This window comes from Schistocerca gregaria, chromosome X (genome assembly GCF_023897955.1).
Source record: "Schistocerca gregaria isolate iqSchGreg1 chromosome X, iqSchGreg1.2, whole genome shotgun sequence".
Lineage (NCBI taxonomy): Eukaryota > Metazoa > Arthropoda > Insecta > Orthoptera > Acrididae > Schistocerca > Schistocerca gregaria.
Genome location: NC_064931.1, coordinates 654,738,179 through 654,763,638, shown reverse-complemented (window position 1 = coordinate 654,763,638; position 25,460 = coordinate 654,738,179). Strand labels below are relative to the sequence as shown.

Here is a 25,460-nt window from a genome sequence, read left to right as displayed (position 1 = left end):
GAGTGCTCTGACTCGAACTGAGCGTTGATGGGATTGATTACAGCAGTAGTCCCACCTGGCGGTGACTGCAACTTGTAACATAAAGGCATTATTCAGCTTTTATACGTATTTTGCGGACAAACCTCGTACATACATGTTGACTGTTAACGAGTTGATGTACTGAGTGGACAGTTAGGTATACGAGAGTATATATTATGTGTGCAGACGACTGCGAGTGAGGCGACGATGGTGAGCCTGCTGGCGGGTCGCACCGAAGCCATCCAAAGGGCGCAGCGGCGCTGCCCAGACCTGGAGGACGCAGAGGTCAACGCCCGCCTCGTCGCCTACTGCTCCGACCAGGTAACCTCCTCGCCCTTTTCTCACAGGCTTGATCTACACTAAGGTAGAGAGCAAGATGTTAAGTTCTCAGGCTTGTAGTGAAAGATTCAGTTAAGCTCACCGAACAAAAAATTAGTCACCCCTAGAGAAATCGTTACAAGCATCATTTAACAACGTGAAATTCCGCCCCTGGACTTCATGTCCGTCTGGATTCGGTTACGAAGTAAGTGCGCAATGTTGTGCAGATACTTCGTATCGTGGTTAAGCCACTCACCAAGGATTTGATGGCGCAGTTCCACCGGATTGCGGGGATGCTGGTGTCGGCGTTTTACCTGCTGTTCCAACATGTCCTCAGTAGTCGCAACTCAATAGCGAGCCAGGGTGTTCTGACAACCCTACCACAACAAAGGTCAGAATTTAATAACGGTTGTGGTGTTGCTCACGCTGCTAAATACTGCATTTTCGGGCAACAACAGTCATATCATGTGGCAGGTGTCTGTCATTAGAGCACAGTTAATAAAGTCATTTCATGTAATAATCAAAAAACTAGGCACTCATCTTTTTGTGTTTCCCACGCTGGTCTCGTCGTAAAATCATGGCTCAATCGTTGAAAATGTAGGTGGTTATAATTCCAAGCTCGGATGCAAAACGGCCTAGATTTTATCCTGCTATATTCAAAAGTTTTGTAGATGCGCTTCACAAAACATTCTTCAAGATTAAACCTTTCAAAGTTACCACAATGGTGATGTAAAAAAAAATAATCAGTACTCCGAATTTAAATTACATTTCCTTTTAATTGCTTTTATTGCAATATCTCGTAAACACAAAACATACTTGAAAACATCTAGCTCACAGTCACTGTTAAAGTTCACATTTTATAAGCGGACTACGTTATGCGTGTTTCCAACACGACGTCCAACACTTGACTTTTGCAAGGTCCGACTCTCTAACAACTCAACAACTAACTAACTATTGCTTACGCGCCCAAACATCAGAGTTACAAGTACGTCAAAGACCATAGTGACAAAAGAAAGAATACACATAAGAATAATATCATTGCAATATAAACATATCGATGTATCAAAAGTGAAATCAAATCTGAATGTTGTCTCAGAAATATGTTAAGTAGTTAACAGAAATACAGTAGAATATTACTGATATCGAGAGGTTCAGGTGTGGTACCACAATGATTACGTAATTCAAGTACCATTACAGTGTGAATCGGACATTCAACGAAGTTACGACCCCCTTAAAAATGTTCTCCGCAGATGGGGATAAAACGTAGGGTTTAAAAGTGAAATCCCTTCGACCACTGCGTAATATCCCGGAATATTTTATTAATTATGACAATTCCGCTCGTGAAAGTTTACATTTTACAACATGTCCTACAAAGTTTCTGTGGGTTCAAGTCTGGTGATTTTGCAGACTAGAAATGAGAGGGAGTGTTCAGAAAACCAGTCACATATTCCTCCTCCCCTATGAACTTTGCTGTTATCGTCTTTAAATGTCTGTGTTCGCAATGAGGTGAACGATTCCAATGTTCATTGCATACAGTTTTCGTCGGAATGCTCTCTTGCTAACGGGATGTGATGGACCTTCATTCATTGCCTGCAGCAGTTCCTATCCGGTTTGGATCGATTTTGATGCACAAGGGGTGAAATGCGTGTTTGGTCACTCTCAGCCAGGATATTTTTGTCACCACAATTATGATATTGTGTTTCATCGCCACATGTGTCACACCCACCGCTTGTAGATACGTGGAAAAGTCCACCGTGAAACATCAACAAATCCAGCAACTTCACACACCGTATGGGCACGATCACGGCCAAATATGATTGCCCCTTTTTGTCTCCCTGTCACGTCCTTACATTTACCCACGTTTACATACAATGCCCACTTGAAACATAAACGTCTCACAGATAGCCATTGCTTTGTGCTCACCTAGAGGCACTGCGCACGCGCTTGAGCACGTTACTCAGTCGCTTGGCCATCTGCACAGTCTTTATAATTCATCTGTGTGTGTGCAGTGTGGTGACCAATTTTTTACCGGTGAATTCGTAGTTCCCTTTAACGTTAGCCTTTATTGACCAACATTTTCCAGTAAGTAGTTTCCATACCACATGTACTACTCTGAAAAGCCTGCGTAATACCCATCTACGTCTGCCATAACCCTTCCACTAAACTCGAAAAGTTTCCCGGCTTCAACCTTTTTCGTCTTTTTTAGATGTAGAAATGCAGGTAAGTCAGAGAATTTCAAGTCTGACGTACAGGTTGGATGTGGCAACAGTTCATATTCCTACGTTTCCTCGTTGACAAGGAAAGGTAAACTGCGCAATATCAGTGAGTTCACTTCTTTTAAATCTAGACATCCTCTCAGATGCCTTTTGATCCAGCTTGTCTAGAAGACTTGTATAGAGGGCTTTGAGCACTCAGATGCCTTTTGATCCAGCTTGTCCAGAAGACTTGTATAGAGGGCTTTGAGCACTATGGGACTTAACTGCTGAGATCATCAGTCCCCTAGAACTTAGAACTACTTAAACCTAACTAACCTAAGGACAAAACACACACATCTATGCCCGAGGCAGGATTCGAACCTGCGACCGTAGCGGTCGCGCGGTTCCAGACTGTAGCGCCTAGAACCGCTCGGCCACTTCGGCCGGCAATTGTATAGAATTCACTAGTTTTGCTTCTATTTGTTAGTTAATCAATAAGAATAAATTCGTTTTTATCCCAGAAAACTCTGGGTATAAATCTTTCCAGTCGATAAAACTGAGTGTGCTGTTTTTTGTGCGGATTTACCGGCTTCCACCAAGTACTGCTGTTTTTTTTTTTTCTGGGGTGAAATTGAGGACCTATGTCACATCGACAGTAACAAATATACGGGCAAAAGCAAGTGTGTCCTTCATCACATGGTCTGAATTCGTTTTCATCTTAACTTGTAAAATTTTGGAACATGTTTTACGCTCGCCTATTATGACATTTTTGGAGGCCGAAAATCTTCTCTGTAGGAACCAACACGAATACCGAAAACAACTATCATGTGAAAGCCAGCTCACTCTGTTCGTCCACGAGACACAGAAAGTATTAGATACAGACGCCCAGGTAGATGCCGTGTTCCTTGACTTTCGGGAGACATTCGATGCAGTTTCGCACTGGTATATAATGAACAAAATACGAACGTACGGAATAAAGTGTGTGACTGGATTGAAAAGTACCTACCAAATGCAACACAGCATGTCATACTGAAAGGAGAGAAGTCCTTACTCATAAAAGTACCTTTGGGTGTGCTCCAAGGGAGTGTTAAACAACCGTTACTTGTCACAATATACAGGGTGATTTAGCTGCCTTTACCTATTGGTTTAATGCAACCTACAAGGCCTTCAAATACCACGCGAAAATTTTCATATTATCTGGCTTGCTACGCGCAAACCATTTGTCCTACACAGAGTTGTAAAACTGCCATAGATTCTCGTAGATTTCGTAAGTAAGCGTAGCCTACGGTAGTTTTCCTAGTAACTTTGGTCAGTTAAGATTGTAACCGTATTTCCTCTACTTTAGGTGTGTCGCATGCCTATCGGGCATTACCACATTGCGACCGCTTTGTTTGTGTGTGCTATCAACTTTTTATTAGATTCCCCTGGAAATCAGAGCGGTGAGACATATATATATATATATATATATATATATATATATATATATATATATATATATATATATATACTCCTGGAAATTGAAATAAGAACACCATGAATTCATTGTCGCAGGAAGGGGAAACTTTATTGACACATACCTGGGGTCAGATACATCACATGATCACACTGACAGAACCACAAGCACATAGACACAGGCAACAGAGCATGCACAATGTCGGCACTAGTACAGTGTATATCCACCTTTCGCAGCAATGCAGGCTGCTATTCTCCCATGGAGACGATCGTAGAGATGCTGGATGTAGTCCTGTGGAACGGCTTGCCATGCCATTTCCGCCTGGCGCCTCAGTTGGACCAGCGTTCGTGCTGGACGTGCAGACCGCGTGAGACGACGCTTCATACAGTCCCAAACATGCTCAATGGGGGACAGATCCGGAGATCTTGTTGGCCAGGGTAGTTGACTTACACCTTCTACAGCACGTTGGGTGGCACGGGATACATGCAGACGTGCATTGTCCTGTTGGAACAGCAAGTTCAAAAATGGTTCAAATGGCTCTGAGCACTATGGGACTCAACTGCTGTGGTCATCAGTCCCCTAGAACTTAGAACTACTTAAACCTAACTAACCTAAGGACATCACACACATCCATGCCCGAGGCAGGATTCGAACCTGCGACCGCAGCAGTCGCGCGGTTCCGAACAGCAAGTTCCCTTGCCGGTCTAGGAATGGTAGAACGATGGGTTCGATGACGGTTTGGATGTACCGTGCACTATTCAGTGTCCCCTCAACGATCACCAGAGGTGTACGGCCAGTGTAGGAGATCGCTCCCCACACCCTGATGCCGGGTGTTGGCCCTGTGTGCCTCGGTCGTATGCAGTCCTGATTGTGGCGCTCACCTGCACTGCGCCAAACACGCATACGACCATCATTGGCACCAAGGCAGAAGCGACTTTCATCGCTGAAGACGACACGTCTCCATTCGGGCCTCCATTCACGCCTGTCGCGACACCACGGGAGGCGGGCTGCACGATGTTGGGGCGTGAGCGGAAGACAGCCTAACGGTGTGCGGGACCGTAGCCCAGCTTCATGGAGACGGTTGCGAATGGTCCTCGCCGATACCCCAGGAGCAACAGTGTCCCTAATTTGCTGGGAAGTGGCGGTGCGGTCCCCTACGGCACTGCGTAGGATCCTACGGTCTTGGCGTGCATCCGTGCGTCGCTGCGGTCCGGTCCCAGGTCGACGGGCACGTGCACCTTCCGCCGACCACTGGCGACAACATCGATGTACTGTGGAGACCTCCCGCCCCACGTGTTGAGCAATTCGGCGGTACGTCCACCCGGCCTCCCGCATGCCCACTATAGGCCCTCGCTCAACGTCCGTCAACTGCACATACGGTTCACGTCCACGCTGGCGCGGCATGCTACCAGTGTTAAAGACTGCGATGGAGCTCCGTATGCCACGGCAAACTGGCTGACACTGACGGCGGCGGTGCACAAATGCTGCGCAGCTAGCGCCATTCGACGGCCAACACCGCGGTTCCTGGTGTGTCCGCTGTGCCGTGCGTGTGATCATTGCTTGTACAGCTCTCTCGCTGTGTCCGGAGCAAGTATGGTGGGTCTGACACACCGGTGTCAATGTGTTCTTTTTTCCATTTCCAGGAGTGTATATAGGGTGGTCAGAAAATGGCTGGAGCGCTTGTCGTGATGTTGTAGGGCAGATTGTACTGAGACATAAATGTTAAAAAAAAGAGATACGTTGCGCCGTTTCTGAGTTATTTAGCATTAAAGCTAGCCAATCAGATCGTCGCACGCTTAAATTCAAGTTTCAGCTAACGAGTCAAAGCATTCGTTGGGCAACACCGCTTGAGTGTGAGCGCGCGACGCCCCGATTGGCTAAATTCTATGCTAAATAACTCGGAAACGGAGCAACGTATCGAATATTTTTCTTAACATTTATGTCTCAGTACAATCTGCCTTACAATATCACGACAAGCATTTCAGACATTTTCTGACCACCCTGTGTATATATAGGGTGAGTCACCTAACGTTACCGCTGGATATATTTCGTAAACCACATCAAATACTGACGAACCGATTCCACAGACCGAACGTGAGGAGAGGGGCTAGTGTAATTGGTTAATACAAACCATAAAAAAAATGCACAGAAGTATGTTTTTTAACACAAACCTACGTTTTTTTTAAATGGAACCCCGTTAGTTTTGTTAGCACATCTGAACATATAAACAAATATGTAATCAGTGCCGTTTGTTGCATTGTAAAATGTTAATTACATCCGGAGATATTGTAATCTAAAGTTGACGCTTGAGTACCACTCCTCCGCTGTTCAATCGTGTGTATCGGAGAGCACCGAATTACGTAGGGATCCAAAGGAAACAATGGTGGACCTTAGGTACAGAAGAGACTGGAACAGCACATTACATCCACATGCTAACACCTTTTTACTGGTCTTTTTCACTGACGCACATGTACATTACCATGAGGGGTGAGGTACACATTCGACGGGGGTTTCATAGGACGTGGAGGACGCAGAAATTGGCCAGCCCGTTCTCCTGATCTTACACCTCAGGACTTCTTTCTGTGGGGTACGTTAAAGGAGAATGTGTACCGTGATGTTTCTACAACCCCAGAGGATATGAAACAACGTATTGTGGCAGCCTGCGGCGACATTACACTGGATGTACTGCGGCGTGTACGCCATTCATTAAGCCAGAGATGGCAATTTTGTGCAGCAAATGATAGCCACCACATTGAACATCTATTGGCCTGACATGTCGGGACACACTCTATTCCACTCCGTAATTGAAAACGGAAACCACGTGTGTACGTGTACCTCACCCCTCATGGTAATGTACATGTGCGTCAGTGAAAAAGACCAATAAAAAGGTGTTAGCATGTGGACGTAATGTGCTGTTGCAGTCGCTTCTGTACCTAAGGTCCATCACCGTTCCCTTTGGATCCCTGCGTAATTCGGTGCTCTCCGATACACACGATTGAACAGCGGAGGAGTGGTACTCAAGCGTCAACTTTAGATTACAATATCTCCGGATGTAATTAACATTTTACAATGCAACAAACGGCACTGATTACATATTTGTTTATATGTTCAGATGTGCTAACAAAACTAACGGGGTTCCATTTAAAAAAAACGTAGGTTTGTGTTAAAAAACATACTTCTGTGCATTTTTTTATGGTTTGTATTAACCAATTACACTAGCTCCTCTCCTCACGTTCGGTCTGTGGAATCGATTCGTCAGTATTTGATGTGGTTTACGAAATATATCTAGCGGTAACGTTAGGTGACTCACCCTGTATATGACTTACGGAACATTTTCTTTCTACATAGTTATCCTCTTGTCTGTTACTTAAAAATAAACAGCATTTATAGCAAAACTGACACTATCGTTGTTTAGTTCAGGTTTGATTCAAATGTTGTTGATTTAAAATGTGAAACAGAGGTATGTTGAAGTAATAACATAAAAATTCAGATCTAGAAAACACAGATTCCTTAAAAAAGGTAAAAAAAAGAAATTAAAACAAAAGCATATCAAACAGTATGTTGTAGAGCTTACATAAATATGTTTCTGTTATTGCACTTATCATTTATAACAAGAATTTCTCGCCTTTGATCATGATGAAGAACATTCTGTTGAGTACTAAATAACAACAATAATTATGTAGGTTATGCTGTGTTTGTACATGTAAGCTGCACTTGCATCAAAGGTAGTTGTTTTGATTACATAAACGCGCAGAAGTTATATGCAATTAAATTCTGTAAATATATAAAGTACACAACGGACAAGCACTGAATGATAAATGGTTCTAATTACGTGCAAAATAAAGATACAAACAAAACGAAAGAGACGTTTTCGGCTGCCGGTTCCTCTGTCACACATTCATTTATGTTTCTTCCCCATCAATGGCACCAACACTACCGGTAATCCTACCATTTACTATGTTATTTATGTACTGTACCGCCAGCCGCAGTGGCCGAGCGGTTCTAGGCGCTTCATTCTAGAACCGCGCGACCGCTACGGTCGCAGGTTCGAATCCTGCCTCGGGCATGGATGTGTGTGATGTCCTTGGGTTAGTTAGGTTTAAGTAGGTCTAGGTTCTAGGGGACTGATGAAAAAAAATGGCTCTGAGCACTATGGGACTTAACATCTATGGTCATCAGTCACCAAGAACTACTTAAACTTAACTAACCTAAGGACATTACACAACACCCAGCCATCACGAGGCAGAGAAAATCCCTGACCACGCCGGGAATCGAACCCGGGAAGCCGGGCGCGGGAAGCGAGAACGCTACCGCACGACCACGAGCTGCGGACGTGACTGATGACCTCAGATGTTAAGTCCCATACTGCTCAGAGCCATGTACTGTACCAAAACTACCGAGCTGTATTTTGGTAGAGCGTAACTCTAGTTCTACGGAAAAAATGAACAGGGCCTTTTTGGAGGAAACTGAATTTAGTTAAATTTTGTACTGAGATACGTTTTCGCTAAAGCGCGTAGCTCTCAAATTATTCAAGAAAAATGTACAAAATTGACCTTCAAATGCATTTTTCTTGAATAACTCGAAAACCGTGGCATCCAGCGAAAGCGTATAATCAACAACTATGTACTATGCTGGAATACAGTATAATCAGAGACAAACGCATACATGATATTAACGTCAGAGTGCCCTATGCGAAATGCTAATTGTCCTAACCAATTGGCGTTCATACCAAGAGCTTCAGTTGTAAACGTCCAACGGTGCACGCAGTGATGGTCATCATCGCATGTAGCAGTTTGGTGGTTTGTGGTAAGTTCCTATGGGACCAAACTGCTGAGGTCATCGGTCCCTAGGCTTACACACTACTTAATCTAACTTAAAATAACTTAAGCTAAGGACAACACACGCTCCCATGTCCGAGGGATGACTGGAACCTCCGACGGGGGCAGCAGCGCGAACCGTGGCAAGGCGCCTGAGACCGCGTGACTATCCCGCGCGGCACATGTAGCAGTTGCCAGACTAAACCATCATTCAAGAACTGAAGTTACAAAGAAATTATCCCAAACACTCCATCACTACCTCCTGCTATAATGTAGCGTCATACTGTGTCAGTGATTGAGGAAGGAATTGGAAGCATGGCTTCAGCGCTGTGAGCATTAAATACCCAGCGTATGTTATGACATTAACACATATAGTGCGATGTTCATATTATTTTATTTATTTGAAAAATAGCGTAGGGCATCACATATAATCATATACAAAATATTGAAACAACTGCTTAGAAATGCCCAAAAGTTCATAGAAAAAAATGCACTCTAAGACAAAAAAGACACACATCGTTGTAATCGTTCCAGAGGAACTCTAAATAGCAGTCTGTCGACTTCCACATCCTCGGATGGTTGGTGAATTGGAAACAAAGGATTGCTTTGCATTTTAGTAAATTTGGTATTTGGAATGGGTGGATATGGCAGAGTGTAGGTAACCTACAGGTACAGGTTCCAGATATCATCCGTATATTGCGTTTTAATATTACTTCGACCTTCTTTACGTGTGTGTTACTGAGCAACATTGAAGCACTATACTCCGCAACAGTACACCAGACTCAGTCCTGGAATTTGCATAGTCACACCGACATATGTTGGGGTTTCAGTATATAGAGAAATGGTATTCTCAGTATGCACTGTAAGTGTGTGGTTGGCCAGTGTGTTGCTTAAGTAGAAATATGTGACCATTACTTTGGTAGGGCTTGTTGGAAACCTCCATTAGCGAAAGTATTGGGCAAAGTGTTTAAATCCTTCCACAATACTTACCATCCTGTATCCGTACTCTCATGATGAACAGCAATTTCCCAGTCTGAATTTTATAGCGTCTGCATAAAGCATGTCGGTGGTATACTGACTTAAAAGATGGGATGCTTAAACGAATCCTTCGGGGAGCTCATTGAAAAAAAACGTATGGCCCAGAGATACTTGGAAATTAAGCTCTACCTCCAGACAGAGTCATCTGCTGCTGTCAGGTCTACGAACGCAAGAAATGTCATTTAGATGTTCCTGGAAGCCTGCCTCTACGTACGTGCACAGCGCTAGTACTTCGTCTGTGCCGCTTCTTTTTGTTTCGTAGATATTTTATTTCATATCAAAGTATCCGTACCATTACAAACGATTCTGTCCAGCAGTTTATACCTTGTGTTGAACAGGGCAATTCGACGATGGTTGTTTAGTATGTTATTTGGGTTATCTGAATTAATTATGGCGTCTAGTTTTGCTCCATTGCGGAGGTAGGGTATGTTTTCTGAGTTTCTTATATCAGTGATAAATCTTGAGAGCCACTTTATTCAGTACTTTGCACAGCTAATCAGAAATTCCACGTGGATAACTTCAGAATCGGGAGCCTTTCCCGGTTTCGTTTTATTCAGGGCAGCAGTCTCCTAGAACCCTAGATGTTTTCATCGTGTGATTTCCAACCGTGTTTGGTGATATGTTGTTTTGTTAGTTTGACGTGTAAACTGATTGCTCCCAGTTTGTGTAATAGAGACTAGACCAGTAGTTCCCAACCTTTCTAATCCATTACCCCTGAGTGGAAGCAGACATTAGCTAGTTAGTAGCCACCCCCCCCCTCCCTCCCCCCTTCTGGCTGTTGTTCCCCTCTCCAACATTAACACAAACTTCATCACCTAACTAAATTGTAGAATGAAAAAAATTTATTTTTAAAATGAAGAAAGATGAGGGATATTTAGTGTGTGAAATGGTGGGGAGGGGGGAGGGGGAGAGAGCCGGCCGTGGTGGCAGAGCGGTTCTAGGCGCTACAGTTTGAAACCGCGTGACCGCTACGGTTGAAGGTTCGAATCCTGCCTCGGGCATGGATGTGTGTGATGTCCTTAGGTTAGTTAGGTTATTACTCTCCAAATCAAACGTGCCTGCACAGATTAATTAGGTGCTCTCCCGAAAACGATCTTTGTAGTTTGCAGAGATACTACAACTCAAAAGGTTTCAAAACGACGATCACAAAGTATATACTATCCTGGAATACAGTATAATCAGAAGGGAACACATACCTGATATTAACGTCAGAGTGACATATGCGAAATGCTAATTGTCCTAACCAATTGATGTTCATACCAGGAGCTTCAATTGTACTCGTGCAAGGGTGCACGCAGTGATGGTCATCATAGCATGTAACAGTTTGGTGGTTTGTGGTAAGTTCCTGTGGGACCAAACTGCTGAGGTCATCGGTCGCTAAGCTTACACACTAGTTAATCTAACTTAAACTAATTTACGCTAAGGACGACACGCACACACATGCCCGAGGGAGGACTCGAATCTCTGACGGGGGGAGCCCCGTGGATCGTGACAAGACGCCTCAGACTGCGCGGCTACTCCACGCGGCCCCATTTGTAAATATAACAACTCATTCATGAAAGAATGTGATGTCTTGCTGGAATTGTCTTTTAGATATATATCACTAGGAAATCGTTTAGAGCATGGGGATGTAGCTGCTGTGAGTTAGCCTCTGTTGTACCTTTTCCCTATACGATCTGCTGTCAGAGATTTGACGTAAATGAAGTGCAAAATGAACAAAAGTAATATTTTTTTAAGAAATTAATAATCACAACTGCAGATTCACAACGCCAATAAACGTTTCCTGGTTATAATGATTTACAATTTGGTCATCTAAGCCGGCCGGAGTGGCCGTGCGGTTCCAGGCGCTGCAGTCTGGAGCCGAGCGACCGCTACGGTCGCAGGTTCGAATCTTGCCTCGGGTATGGTTGTGTGTGATGTCCTTAGGTTAGTTAGGTTTAATTAGTTCTAAGTTCTAGGCGACTGATGACCTCAGAAGTTAAGTCGCTCAGAGCCATTTAACCATTTTTGGCCATCTAATTTCTGTATACGCTACGTACAGCGAATAAAAACAATATACATACCTTCACTTATTGTTGTTAACTTACGAGAAGTGTGCTATTCTGTACGCTGAGCAGAGCAGCATTTACGCGCAGATCATCTAGGTGGCCACCTAGGTGCCACATTACATAGAGGCTCGCAACATAAAAATTTAAAATACAAAATACACTGACTGGCGAAGAAAGTGAAGCACCCAGAAGGCGAGTAGGAAACGCAATGGAACTTCATGGGTTGACAGGGTAAGTGCTCTTACACTCCTGGAAATGGAAAAAAGAACACATTGACACCGGTGTGTCAGACCCACCACACTTGCTCCGGACACTGCGAGAGGGCTGTACAAGCAATGATCACACGCACGGCACAGCGGACACACCAGGAACCGCGGTGTTGGCCGTCGAATGGCGCTAGCTGCGCAGCATTTGTGCACCGCCGCCGTCAGTGTCAGCCAGTTTGCCGAGGCATACGGAGCTCCATCACAGTCTTTAACACTGGTAGCATGCCGCGACAGCGTGGACGTGAACCGTATGTGCAGTTGACGGACTTTGAGCGAGGGCCTATAGTGGGCATGCGGGAGGCCGGGTGGACGTACCGCCGAATTGCTCAACACGTGGGGCGTGAGGTCTCCACAGTACATCGATGTTGTCGCCAGTGGTCGGCGGAAGGTGCACGTACCCCTTCGACCTGGGACCGGACCGCAGCGACGCACGGATGCACGCCAAGACCGTAGGATCCTACGCAGTGCCGTAGGGGACCGCACCGCCACTTCCCAGCAAATTAGGGACACTGTTGCTCCTGGGGTATCGGCGAGGACCATTCGCAACCGTCTCCATGAAGCCGGGCTACGGTCCCGCACACCGTTAGGCTGTCTTCCGCTCACGCCCAAACATCGTGCAGCCCGCCTCCAGTGGTGTCGCGACAGGCGTGAATGGAGGCCCGAATGGAGACGTGTCGTCTTCAGCGATGAGAGTCGCTTCTGCCTTGGTGCCAATGATGGTCGTATGCGTGTTTGGCGCCGTGCAGGTGAGCGCCACAATCAGGACTGCATACGACCGAGGCACACAGGGCCAACACCCGGCATCAGGGTGTGGGGAGCGATCTCCTACACTGGCCGTACACCTCTGGTGATCGTTGAGGGGACACTGAATAGTGCACGGTACATCCAAACCGTCATCGAACCCGTCGTTCTACCATTCCTAGACCGGCTAGGGAACTTGCTGTTCCAACAGGACAATGCATGTCCGCATGTATCCCGTGCCACCCAACGTGCTCTAGAAGGTGTAAGTCAACTACCCTGGCCAGCAAGATCTCCGGATCTGTCCCCCATTGAGCATGTTTGGGACTGGATGAAGCGTCGTCTCACGCGGTCTGCACGTCCAGCACGAACGCTGGTCCAACTGAGGCGCCAGGTGGAAATGGCATGGCAAGCCGTTCCACAGGACTACATCCAGCATCTCTACGATCGTCTCCATGGGAGAATAGCAGCCTGCATTGCTGCGAAAGGTGGATATACACTGTATTAGTGCCGACATTGTGCATGCTCTGTTGCCTGTGTCTATGTGCCTGTGGTTCTGTCAGTGTGATCATGTGATGTATCTGACCCCAGGAATGTGTCAATAAAGTTTCCCCTTCCTGGGACAATGAATTCACGGTGTTCTTATTTCAATTTCCAGGAGTGTATTTCAATGATTACAGTAGTAAGACAAATCGGTAAATAACTTAACAGTACGAGCCCACGTATCAGCATGACGTTGCACACCTTCTCGCCTGGATGCGTGCACCGATTAGATTAGGAAGGTTGTAGTAAATGCATAGTATCCTCTCCTGTAGCATGCTGGTCCAAAGCTGTTGCAAATAGTCTCTACTAACCTGGATACCAGTGCTAGGATGGAACTGACTTCGAGCTAGTCCCATACATATTGCATCAAGGGCAGATCTAGCGATATTTCAGGAAGCGAAAGTACCTCAGCTTCACATAAACAGTTCATGGGTAGGAGAGCATTTTATCCCCTGAAAAATAGCATCGCGATGCTGTCGCATGAGACTTAACACACGAGGACGCAGGATGTTGAGCCATCAGAGTTCCCTCAGTTGCTACCAGCCATGACCTTAAGTCATACCTGTTGGCTCGTCACTCCATGATGCCAGAAGTTACATGGCTGCACATCACCAAAATGGTTGACGAAGTGGACAGCACTCCAGACTGTCGTCATACTCGCCAACGATGGGCGTCAGGTGTGATGCTGAACCGTAATTCATTCCGGAACGCAATGCGACACCATTCATCAGCACGACACCACTCCAAACGCAGCCAATTTTTATGTTGTGTTAACGGCTTGGAACGATAACTCCCTAGTCCGGCCGCTGCTAGTCTCCGACCAATAGCGTGGGATGACACAGAATGTTGCAGGGAGTCCATTACTTATTCTCGGACGTGCTCTGTGCACAGTACGGTGTTCGTCCCATGTGGTGGTCCGACTTGTCGTCCAGACTAGTATACCTGCCCCCAGATTCCCATGTGGTGGTCCGACGTTGTCGTCCGGACTAGTATACCTGCCCCCAGGTTCCCATGCAATCCCACATCAGGGCACTGTCACATCCGACCGCCCCGAAAACACGATTCGACCATTCGGCCAAATCGAGACCCACAATGAGGCAGCTTTCAAACTTTGTCAGGTGTTGATAGCGCTTTCTCACGCGAGTACGCGGCATCTTTGTGTCGTTCACAGTAATCACTCAATAACTTATTCTGTTCACGCACCATATATACCGTACTACTCCTTGTAATAACACTAATGCAATTTGTTCTACCTGTCATTGATAACTGCTGCTCTGATGATTTACATACCCACCTATGGTGTTTAGGCTTAGCTGTACATTGGCATTCGTCCATAGCTTGTGGGTGCTTCACGTTTTTTGTCAGAAAGTGTATCTTTATTTTAAAACTGTGATGCGGGAGCTCTTACTGCCATACAAGATGTCGACGTGACTATTTTGTATGAGATTGTTCAGCTGTATTTTTCAACGGAAAACTGATGAAATTTGAGCCAACATTCACCTCTCTCACCCCTTGCTCCCTAACATCCAGTGCCCAGAGGCGACCGTTTAGACGCGCGACGATTCAGTTGGTAAAATCATTGAAACTTTTGAAATATTGTTTAACGAAATTTTGCCGGTTTGAAGCGACTTCGATTTTTTAGAAAGCCCATTTCTTCCATACCTCATTTCACCCAAACTAGGACCCGTAAATACAGTAGTTTTACTTCCTGTCACGAGACGCAAGTATTGCTTTTGAAACGGGGGAAACCCAAATATTCATATACTTTTCTAGCTAACGAGATATTGCGGGAAACGTATAAGACGTCTTCAGACCTAAAGCGTCTGACAGATAGCATACTGACTCGTGACGTCGTAGCATGGTCAAGCGACTATCATGACCGTTATAACGGTAAGTTCTGCTTCGGTTAGTATTGAAAGTGATGTTTTGAGACACACAAACCATGAAGATATCATATGTACCTTCATTAATATAAATTATAAGCGGTATCCAATTGACCATTAAGACTTAATGTTATCCATTTATGTTTCTACAGGAATAATTAGTAGTATTCAACCGTAATTTTTGTCCTACACAAAACTCAACAACGAATTTCGAGAAACAATGCTCTCATCATCAAGTTGTAGGCAAGTGTAATGTGCTGATAAATACATAGAAAGAAAGATCCTTTATCATTTAGCTACAATGTAGCAGGTCAGCAACTGGAAGCAGTTATTTCCATTAATTATCTGGGAGTCGGCATTAGGAGTGATTTAAAATGGAATAACCATATAAAATTAATCTTCGGTAAAGCAGATGCCAGACTGAAATTCATTGGAAGAATCCTAAGGAAATGCAGTCCGTAAACAAAGGAAGTAGGTTACAGTACACTTGTTCGCCCACTGCTTGAATACTGCTCACCGGTGTGGGATCCGTACCAGATAGGGTTCATAGAAGAGATAGAGAAGATCCAACGGACGCGCTTCGTTACAGGGTCATTTAGTAATTGCAAAAGCGTTACGGAGATGATAGATAAACTCCAGTGGAAGACTCTGCATGAGAGACGCTCAGTAGCTCGGTACGGACTTTTGTTGAAGTTTCGAGAACATACCTTCACCGATGAGTCAAGCAGTATATTGCTCACTCCTACGTATATCTCGCGAAGGACCGTGAGGATAAAATCAGAGAGATTAGAGCCCACACAAAGGCATACCAACAATCTTTCTTTCCACGAAAAATACGAGACTGGAATAGAAGGGAGGAGCGATAGAGGTACCCTTCGTCACACACCGTTAGGTGGCTTGTGCAGTATGTATGTAGATGTAGATATTTTATTGGATTAAAGCATTAAAAAGTCTACCAGCACAACTGCGGCTGTCACAGGAGAAAATGGAAGAAAAACACATTGGATTATGGGTCCTCATCTTAAGTTAAAATCGAAGACTTCTGTCAGTGGCAGTGTCGTCTCACACCCCATACTTCACCAGACCACTTTGTGTTCATCTATCTTGGGTCCCAAGAGTGTCATGTTGACGCTTATGCAGGGCTCCAGGGTTTGCTGTGAACAGACACGTTCGTGGTATTATTGCTTAGGCGTAGCTAGTGACTCAACCATAGTGGTGTTATACTGATCGCCTGCATTCTCCTCATTTCAGTCTATGGTCGTTAGCTTTTAGCTACTTCGTCAAAGAGGCAATGCAGATTTATAATTACGTATCTGCAGTAAATAATTCTACAAAGGCGTTAAGAAATCTGATTCCGTTGTCATTACCTTTTGCATTCAGAATATTGTCATGCTTTTTTTTTCATAAACGGCGATCTCCAGTTTTTCCAGCAAGTCGAGTTTCCTCTCTTTCTTTTCTATGTGCAAGATTTCCAAGTCTTCATTTATCCCCTTAAGGGGATGACTTGTTTCATAAACATGATTCACAACAGCTGATTTGTCATAATTACACAGCCTGAATCCATATTTATGTTTGTTGTCTGTCCAATATACTATGAATCACAGGATGCGCAACGAATTTTATAAACTGTCGATCTTTCTAACTGATTTATCTTTTTACTGGCGCCATGTATCAAGTTATACGTCACTAGCCTATTTGTCTGGAACGCTATTTTAACATCACGCAGCTTAAGAATGGTTGGTTGTTTGGTTGATTTGGGGGAGGGGACTATACAGCGAGGTCATCGGTCCCATCGGCTTAGGAAAGGATGGAGAAAGAAGTCGGCAGTGTCCTTTCAAAGGAACCATCCCGGCATTTGCCAGAAGCGATTTAGGGAAATCACGGAAAACCTAAATCAGGATGGCCGGACGCGGGTTTGAACCTTCGTCCTCCCGAATCGAGTGCAGTGTGCTAAACACAGCGTCACTTCGCTCGGTGTTTAAAAATGTTCGTGAGGTTTTGCGAGACAGTTCCATAATACCACATTGTGAACCTTTTCATTTTTTCACGTCAAATTTATTCTTTCTGTTCGTATTACTTTTTGTGAACGCTACAGTTGCGTTGGTAGACGTTTTAGCGTTGTAACTCCATGAGCCAGCTATTAAGTTGTCTTAAAACTTTCATTTTAAGGCCGATTGTTTTTAAAAATATTGTGTTTGAATTAAATATTTAGCAAATATTTACCTTGTTGTCTTGCATTTTCCTTGTAAAACTGTTTGCTTATAGTTACGATATGTTATTACTAAAACTGAAATACTGATTTTTCTGTAGATATTAATCTCAACTATTGAATTTTTTTAAAATATAGTTGTTCATAGAGATGTTAATGAATCACATTGAATACCTGAATGATTTCAGTTCTTCTCGTTTTTTAATCTCATAATTTCATTAAATCATAAATTGTAGAGTGAAATTGTGTTTTGTTAAATAATAAACGTTAAACGCTGGATATCAAGCTTTTAGGTCGGAAACAGTTCTAAAATGCTGGTCTGTTATCGCAAAATTTCCCATCGTCGAGCCTTGGGGGTCTCTAGATCCTTCATATGACCCTGATGCTGAGTAACATTCGTTCGTTGATTTTACGTATTTGTATGGGCTGAATGTTTGCTGTTATTTTAAGTTAAACTTTAAGTGTGGAGATGATAATTGTTATAAATTTTCAATTATTTCTCACAGTTTAACTTTCTCCTTTAAAACTCATCCAGCCATAACGAGTGTAACTGTGCAGAAAATGCCATAAATAATATAAAGTAAGCAGTGGATGTGTAAAGAAGTGATGTGTGGTGGTTGCAGGCGCATTCGTCTGTGGAGAAGGCGGGGCTCATCGGTCTGGTGCAGATGCGCTTCGTGCCGAGCGACAGCGAACTCAGCCTGCGCGGGGACCGCCTGCGCGAAGCCGTGCGCCGCGACCGCGCCAAGGGACTCATTCCCTTCTACGTGAGTACTCATTCTAACGTAAAAAGCTTATTTTTATCTGCTTCCTCAGCAGAATGTTTCAGCCTACAGAGAGAAGTGAGTCGTCAACGTTAGGTATGAACAATGTTAGAGCTTGGTCTGGAGATCAGGACGCCGCAGGCACTGGCAGAATGTTGTTATCCGCAGCTTTATTCGTAAATAACATCCGACGTCCAGTCTATCAGTTTTAACACTTTGGTCATAAGGAACTACCTCCGGGTCTTTAGCCCAAAGAATTTGACGCCATTTATGTAGCGACAGCTGTTGTGGCGGAAGCATCAAACCAGTTTATTGCGTCCGTAAGCTAGGTTTCTGAATATAACACACCGAAGCTCCACGTTCTGAGCCAATCGGGACCGACCGACGGCCGTGTATTCCCCTGCCAATGACATCACGAATGTGCGGTACAGATGGTCATCTGGTCCCGAGGCTGAGTGCATACCAGACCAGCCCTCCCACCAAGGAAAAATTCCTAGCAAAATCGGGAGTCGAAGCCGGCTCCTCTGCATAGAAGGCAGACACGCCGACCACTGAGATACCGAGGTGGAATTTCTCAATACAGAGTGTTAAATACGAAAGAATTCCATAGTTTGAGATGTGGTAGTATGGACCAAAGCAAGACAAAAATGCCCATTAGACGTGGAGTCTAAAATGCATCCCTCAAGGGCTATGAGCACTTGTTCATCGTCGCTACTGGGAAACACACTATATTACTCGAAGCTGTTTGCTATTAATAACGACCTACAGAACGCAGTAAACAAATGAGTAACCCAATGAGAACATATTATTCCGTTACTGTGAAACAGGAGAGCCTCTAACATAATCCGCTTGTTATTACATACGATCTGCCCCTGTGAGTCATCTCTAAAGGAGGTGCTCAATATGGCGTCCATTCATAGTAAAGCATCCTTCTGTCAGACGTCTTAGGGAATCACGCACTCTCTCAAAAACTCCGTTTTTGTCATGGATGCCCTGGCAAGCATTATAGACGCGTTCCTGTAAAGTTCGTACGTCACTAATAGGGCGTGAATACGCCAAAGATTTCGGGTGTTGCCACAACGAAAAATCGAAGGGATTATGATCAGGTGCCTCGTGATGATTGGGTGTTGTGTGCTGTCCTTAGGTTAGTTAGGTTTAAGTAGTTCTAAGTTCTAGGGGACTGATGACCATAGAGGTTAAGTCCCATAGTGCTCAGAGCCATTTGAACCATTTTTTGATTATGATCAGGAAAATGAGCTGGACAACAAACTGGACCTTCTCGACCAACCCATTACGAATTGTGTAAAGTGATCTCGGACATTTCGGAGAAACTGGGCTGGTTCACCACTATGCATGGAACACATCTCTAGCAGTTGTGTACTGCAGACTATATCCTGGAGAATAATAGACGAATGTGCCCTCAGTTCTTTGTCATTCGTAATAGCAAAGAGCTTGGAGTAGAGGAGATGCGTTTCACAGTAGCGAAGATGAACAAGTACTCATAGCTCGTACGGTTTGTACACTGAAGAGCCAAAAAACCTGGTACACATACGTAACATGGACTCGACTAATGTCTGAAATAGTGCTGGAGGGAATTAACACTGTGAATCCTGCAAGGCTGTCCATATATTTGCAAGAGTACGGACCGCGCGACCGCTACGCTCACAGGTTCGAATCTTGCCTCGGGCATGGATGTGTGTGGTGTCCTTAGATTACTTAGGTTTAAGTAGTTCTACGTCTAGGGGACTGATGACCTCAGATGTTAAGTCCCATACTACTCAGAGCCATTTGAATCATTTTTTGTAACAGTACGAGAGGGTGGAGATCTCTTGTGAACAGCACGTTGTGAGGCATCCCAGCTATGCTCAATAACGCTTATGTCTGGGGAGTTTGGTAGCCAGCGAAAGTGTTTAAACTCGGAATAGTGTTCCTGGAGACGCTCTGTAGCAATTCTGGACGTGTAGGGTATCGCATAGTCGAAATTCACAATGGACGTGTATGGATGTAGGTGATCAGAGAGGATACTTACGTACGTGACACCTGTCAGAGTCGTATCTAGACGCATCAAGGGTCTCATATAACTGCAACTGAGCACGCCCCACTCCATTACAGAGCCATCACCAGCTTGAACAGTCCCCTCCTGGCTGTCAGTGTCCATGGATTCATGAGGTTGTCTCCATATCCGTACACGTCCATCCTCTCGATACAATTTGAAACGAGAGTCGTCATGTTTCCAGGCATCAGCAGTCCACTGTCGATGTTGACTCCAGGTGAGACGTAAGGCTTTGTGTCGTGCAGTTATCAAGGGTACACGAGTGGGCCTTCGGCTTCGAATGCCCATAGCGATGATGTTTGGTTGAATTGTTCGCACGCTGATGGCCGAGCATTGAAATCTGCAGCAATTTGTGGATGGGTTGTATTTCTGTCACGTTGAACGATTCTCTTCAGTCGTCGTTGTTCCCGTTCTTGCATGATCTTCTTCCTGCCGCATTGACGTCGGAGATTTGATGTTTTACCGGATTCCCGATATTCCTGGTACACTCGTGAAATGATCGTGCGGGAAAATCCTCACTTCATCGCTACCTCCGCGATGCTGTGTCCCATCGCTCGTGCGCCGACTATAATACCACGTTCAAACTCGTTTAAATCTTGAAACCCGCCATTTTAGCAGCAGTAACCGATCTAACAACTGCGCCAGACACTTATTGTCTTATTTAGGGGCTTCCGACGGCAGCGGCCTGTTCTACCTGTTTACATATCTCTACATTTGAATTCGCATGCCTATGCCAGTTTCTTCTGCTCTTCAGTACGGGAAAATCCCCACTTCACTGCGGCCTCGGTGGTGCTGTGTTCCATCTCTCGTGCGCCGACTGTAACACCACGTTCAAATTCACTTAAATGTTGATAACCTGCCACTGTAGTAGCAGTAACCGATCTGACAACTGTGGCAGACACTTGTTGTCTTATATAGGCATTGCCGACCGCAACACCGTATTCAGTCTGTTTACATATCTCTGTATTTGAATAGGCATACCTATACCAGTTTCTTTGACGCTTTAATGTACTATACAGCCCACGTTTACTGCACATTTTTATTTTATTTTGGTTTATATTGTCTGCCTCCGTATCTGATTGCAGGAGGCACGGTAGCTCGGTCAGGAGAGTCACCACACTCCGTAATAAAACATAAAAAAAATCAATTATGGTTCTCATCGAAAGAATTTGAAAGATCTCATGCGGTATCCGCTAAGAAACGTTCGCGACATAACAACGCGGTGATCTGGGTTCGATTTCAGGTACTGCCAGATATTTGAACTTGATAGGAGGACTTGAGCCTGAGCCGGAGCCATTCGAAGAGCTGCTTGAATGAGAAGCAGCAGCACCAGATCTGCTAAACAGACAACGGGCAGAAGAGTGCTATACTGAGTGCACGCTCCTGCATATCGCATCTCGATGAAGCCATTGGCTGAGAATGACACGGCATTCGGTCTGGTCTGATTGGGCCATATGTCACCAGAACGGCGGTGTTTTCGTTTCCTTTTCGCCCGTACTACCGCCTCTCAAAATATAGATTTTTAAACACCTTGTATAAGTCATACAACAATCTATATACGGAAGCTAGTGACTTTAAATGTACTGCTTTGTTGCTTATTTTATCGGTAGTTCTCAGACACGAAGCTGTTCACCTCTGTCTTACTTACTATCTCTTGTAACGTCCTCTGAACTAAAGACTCTAACTATTCTACAGGTTTGACTCTAGCTGTCTGTAACCATACAACCCTCCTATTCAGCTATTAAAGTACATTAAGGAACATAGGCACTTAGTTTCCGTGCGTTGGATTTTCTGTGCTGGACAGGGCAGATACTGCGAGCTGCTTGCAGGTCGGAGACACCGCCGATTCTCGGAAATAACCAACTTGAGCGCCAGAACTCTGGTACGGGCAAGTTTCGGCGAGCACCCGCAGACTCCCTACTGTCCTCCCGTGGAGTGGCTACTAACGAACACTGCGCGCCAAATGCAGCTCCAGAAAATCACAGAAAATACATAATTAGAGTAATACAACAATGATAAGAACTGACACGCTTAGGAGAGTGAATAGTAGCTTACGGTAGAAGGACGTCTGACTGAGATAAGAAATAAGAATTTAATATAAACAAATATTAAATTGTGATAAAAAATGTAGCTAGAGTTTGGAGGATGACCGCACTGTGACAGAAATGCGAAGCTAGCAGAACGTGGCATGTGTCCAGGAGTCTGTCATGCTAAAGTTCACCTCCAGCAGAGGCTTGGTGGTTTTGACTTCTCATGTACGCTTAGTTGATTGAGGAAAGCGTAATGATATGTCGTCATGGTAATCTGAAAAGGCGTTGACATTAGCAAGATTTAAGGTAAATTAAAATTGTGACGTCTTTGTAGACAGACTAAGAGTCGTATGTTAAAACCAGCCACGTGCTGACATTTGCGATGCTAGGTTAATGCTTTACTAAAGGCATTAGTAATGTAAGTATAATAAAATTTAACGTATTTAATCACATACTTTAGTGAAGTGCTCAAACTCCTACACGACTTTTAATGTAAGTGTCATATTTTCAGCCAACGTCCTCTCGTTGCATTCCGGGGCCAACTTAGACATAAACAGACATACTAACGCTTTTCACATCCATTTCACGTACATATATGCTTTGCAGGAGGGAAAAGTGTTTTCTCTTCATGCAGAAATGACTTAAACCGAATATAATTTTTCTCTTAGCAGCGGTCAGGTGTAAGTGTAGCTCCTGCGTGGCCACCAGGTGGACAAAATGTTATTTGTCGAGACTCCAAGCTGCGGACTTCTACACCACTCAATGGCTACGAAGACGAACTTACGTGGTCGATATTTAACTTAAGTAATTTTGTATCTAGAACCTATTGGTGTTCTCAATGGTTGAAATCAACTCAATTACGAACAGAGATTTTAAATTTTGGAAAATATAATTTGAGCTTTCACGTCTTGAAATAATTTGAGTAGGCACTGATATAACTAAATTAACATCACCACTAAATCAGTTTATCTGTGCCTTTCAGAGGCGAGAGTAGTTGCCAAAGAAATTGATAGCAACAATACTACTCTAAATTTATTCAGAGGACGTCATAATTTACAGGTTATGCATGAGGTACCTCCAGTGGTATGTTCATTTGGATTTGCAAAAGTACTGTAGGCTGTGCGGTCTAACGCACTGCTTTCCGAGCGGATTGGTGTCGAGGTCCGGTGTGTCGGCCAGTCTGTGGATGGTTTGTAAGGCGGTTTTCCATCTGCCTCGGCGAATGCGGGCTGGTTGCCCTTTTTCGCCTCAGTTACACTATGTCGGCGATTGCTGCGCAAACACTGTCTCCACGTACGCGTACACCATTATTACTCTACCACGCAAGCATTTGGGATTTCCATCGTCTGGTGTGAGACGTTCCCGGGGAGGGGGGAGGGGGTGGAGGTAGGTGGGAGGTCCACTTGGGGCCGAACCGCACAAATACCCTGGTTTCAGTGTGGGGCGCCGGAGGGGTGAGTGGACTGCTGTAGTCTGTTGTGGAGTTGTGAAACACTGAGGTCTATGGCGGCGACGAAGCCTCTCCGTCGTTTCTAGGTCCCCAGTTCAATACAACACACTATAATACTGTAGGCTACCATAGACTATCATAAGTGAGCATAAGCTGCGATAGTTTTCCTAGTAGCCTTGGTGAGTTAAGGGCCTAACCGCCTTACCTGTGCGTGAGGCGTGTTACACGCCTATCGGGTGCTACCTCATATCCATCATTTTGTTTACGTGTGTGATTCGTATCTTACTGGATTCCCATAGAAAGCGATTAACCGTCTAGAAATGAGTGAGGGTGTACAAATGGCCTCACAACTCTAAACTACAGAGTTATCCTCCGGTCTGTTACTTAAAAATAAACAGTTTTTAGAGCAAAATTGAAATTGTCAATGTTTAATTCAGCTTTTATTAGAAAATTGTTGGTATGTGACGTGAAACAGAGGCATGTTGTAGTAATAGAAATTTTTTTAAAAAACTCAGATTTATCACATAGCGCTAGAAAACACAGTTTCCTCAGAAAAAAGTGAAATTTAAAAAATATCAAAAACAAAAAATATATCAAATATCGCTTCAGTACCTCGTAGAACTTATATGGTACATGTTTCTGTTATTTATAAATAGCTTCCGCATTTATCATTAATAACAGAAAGTCTTGCCTTTGATCATGACGAAGTACGTTCTATTGAGTATATAATAACAACAATAGTTATGTAGAGGTTTTATGTTTGAGCATGTAAACTGTACTGGCATCGGAAGTAATTTCTTTGGTTGCACAAAAGCGCAAAATCTACGCTATCAACTAACTTTCGTTAATCGTTAAAAGCAATTTATATTCTTAATTATATAAAATACACAATGGACTAACACTGAATGTTATGCAGTTCTAAGTATGTGAGAAACAAATGACCAAATAAACAAAGAGAAGTCGTCGGTTCCCACTTCCTTATTTGCGTTTCTTTCCCTACTAATGATACCAATATCATCAGTAAACCCACCATTTACTGCGTCATTTATGCACTGTACCAAAGCTACCAGACTGAAGTTTTGGGTGGAGAATAACTCTATTTACATGCCAAATTAAGTACAAAATGTCCTGTTTTTTATCCTACTGCAGCTGTAAGTTTACGAGGGTATAGTAATCTAGGATTCAGACGAGACCGCAGTTGTAGCGATCAAGTGCTAGCGTTGGCAACATACATAGAGAAGGCCTTCGAAGACCTGAAGAAAACAATGGCCGTGTTTATTGACCTAACATCAGCATATGATACAGTGTGGCGGAAAGGCATGCTTCTTAAGTTCTTAAGAATAATTCCATGTAAAAGAATTGCACAACTACTCAATAACATGCTGTCCAACAGAAAATTCCAAGTTCACCTAAAAGGTCAAATAAGCAAGGGATACATTTTAAATGACGGACTACCACAAGGATCAGTATTGGTCCCCCTACTTTTCAATTTATATTTCGCTGACTTGCCCGAAACGAAAGCAAGAACATTTATCTATGCTGATGACATAGCCTTGGTGACGCAGTTTAACGATTTTACAACTTCAGAAATGACTCTCACTGAGGATCTGCGAATTCTAGATGAATTTTTTAATCGA

The 25,460-nt window shown here is 44.1% G+C and overlaps 1 protein-coding gene across 2 annotated transcripts in view; it reads left to right on the top strand.

The window, feature by feature from the left end:
* LOC126297689 (histidine decarboxylase) overlaps positions 1–25,460 on the top strand; it is a 393,180-nt gene that overhangs the window by 212,332 nt on the left and 155,388 nt on the right. For both annotated transcript variants that reach the window (XM_049988805.1, XM_049988804.1), the window contains exons 6-7: positions 205–339; positions 18,150–18,293. In XM_049988805.1, the coding sequence (XP_049844762.1) occupies positions 205–339; positions 18,150–18,293 (279 nt within the window). The remainder of the gene's footprint in view (positions 1–204; positions 340–18,149; positions 18,294–25,460) is intronic.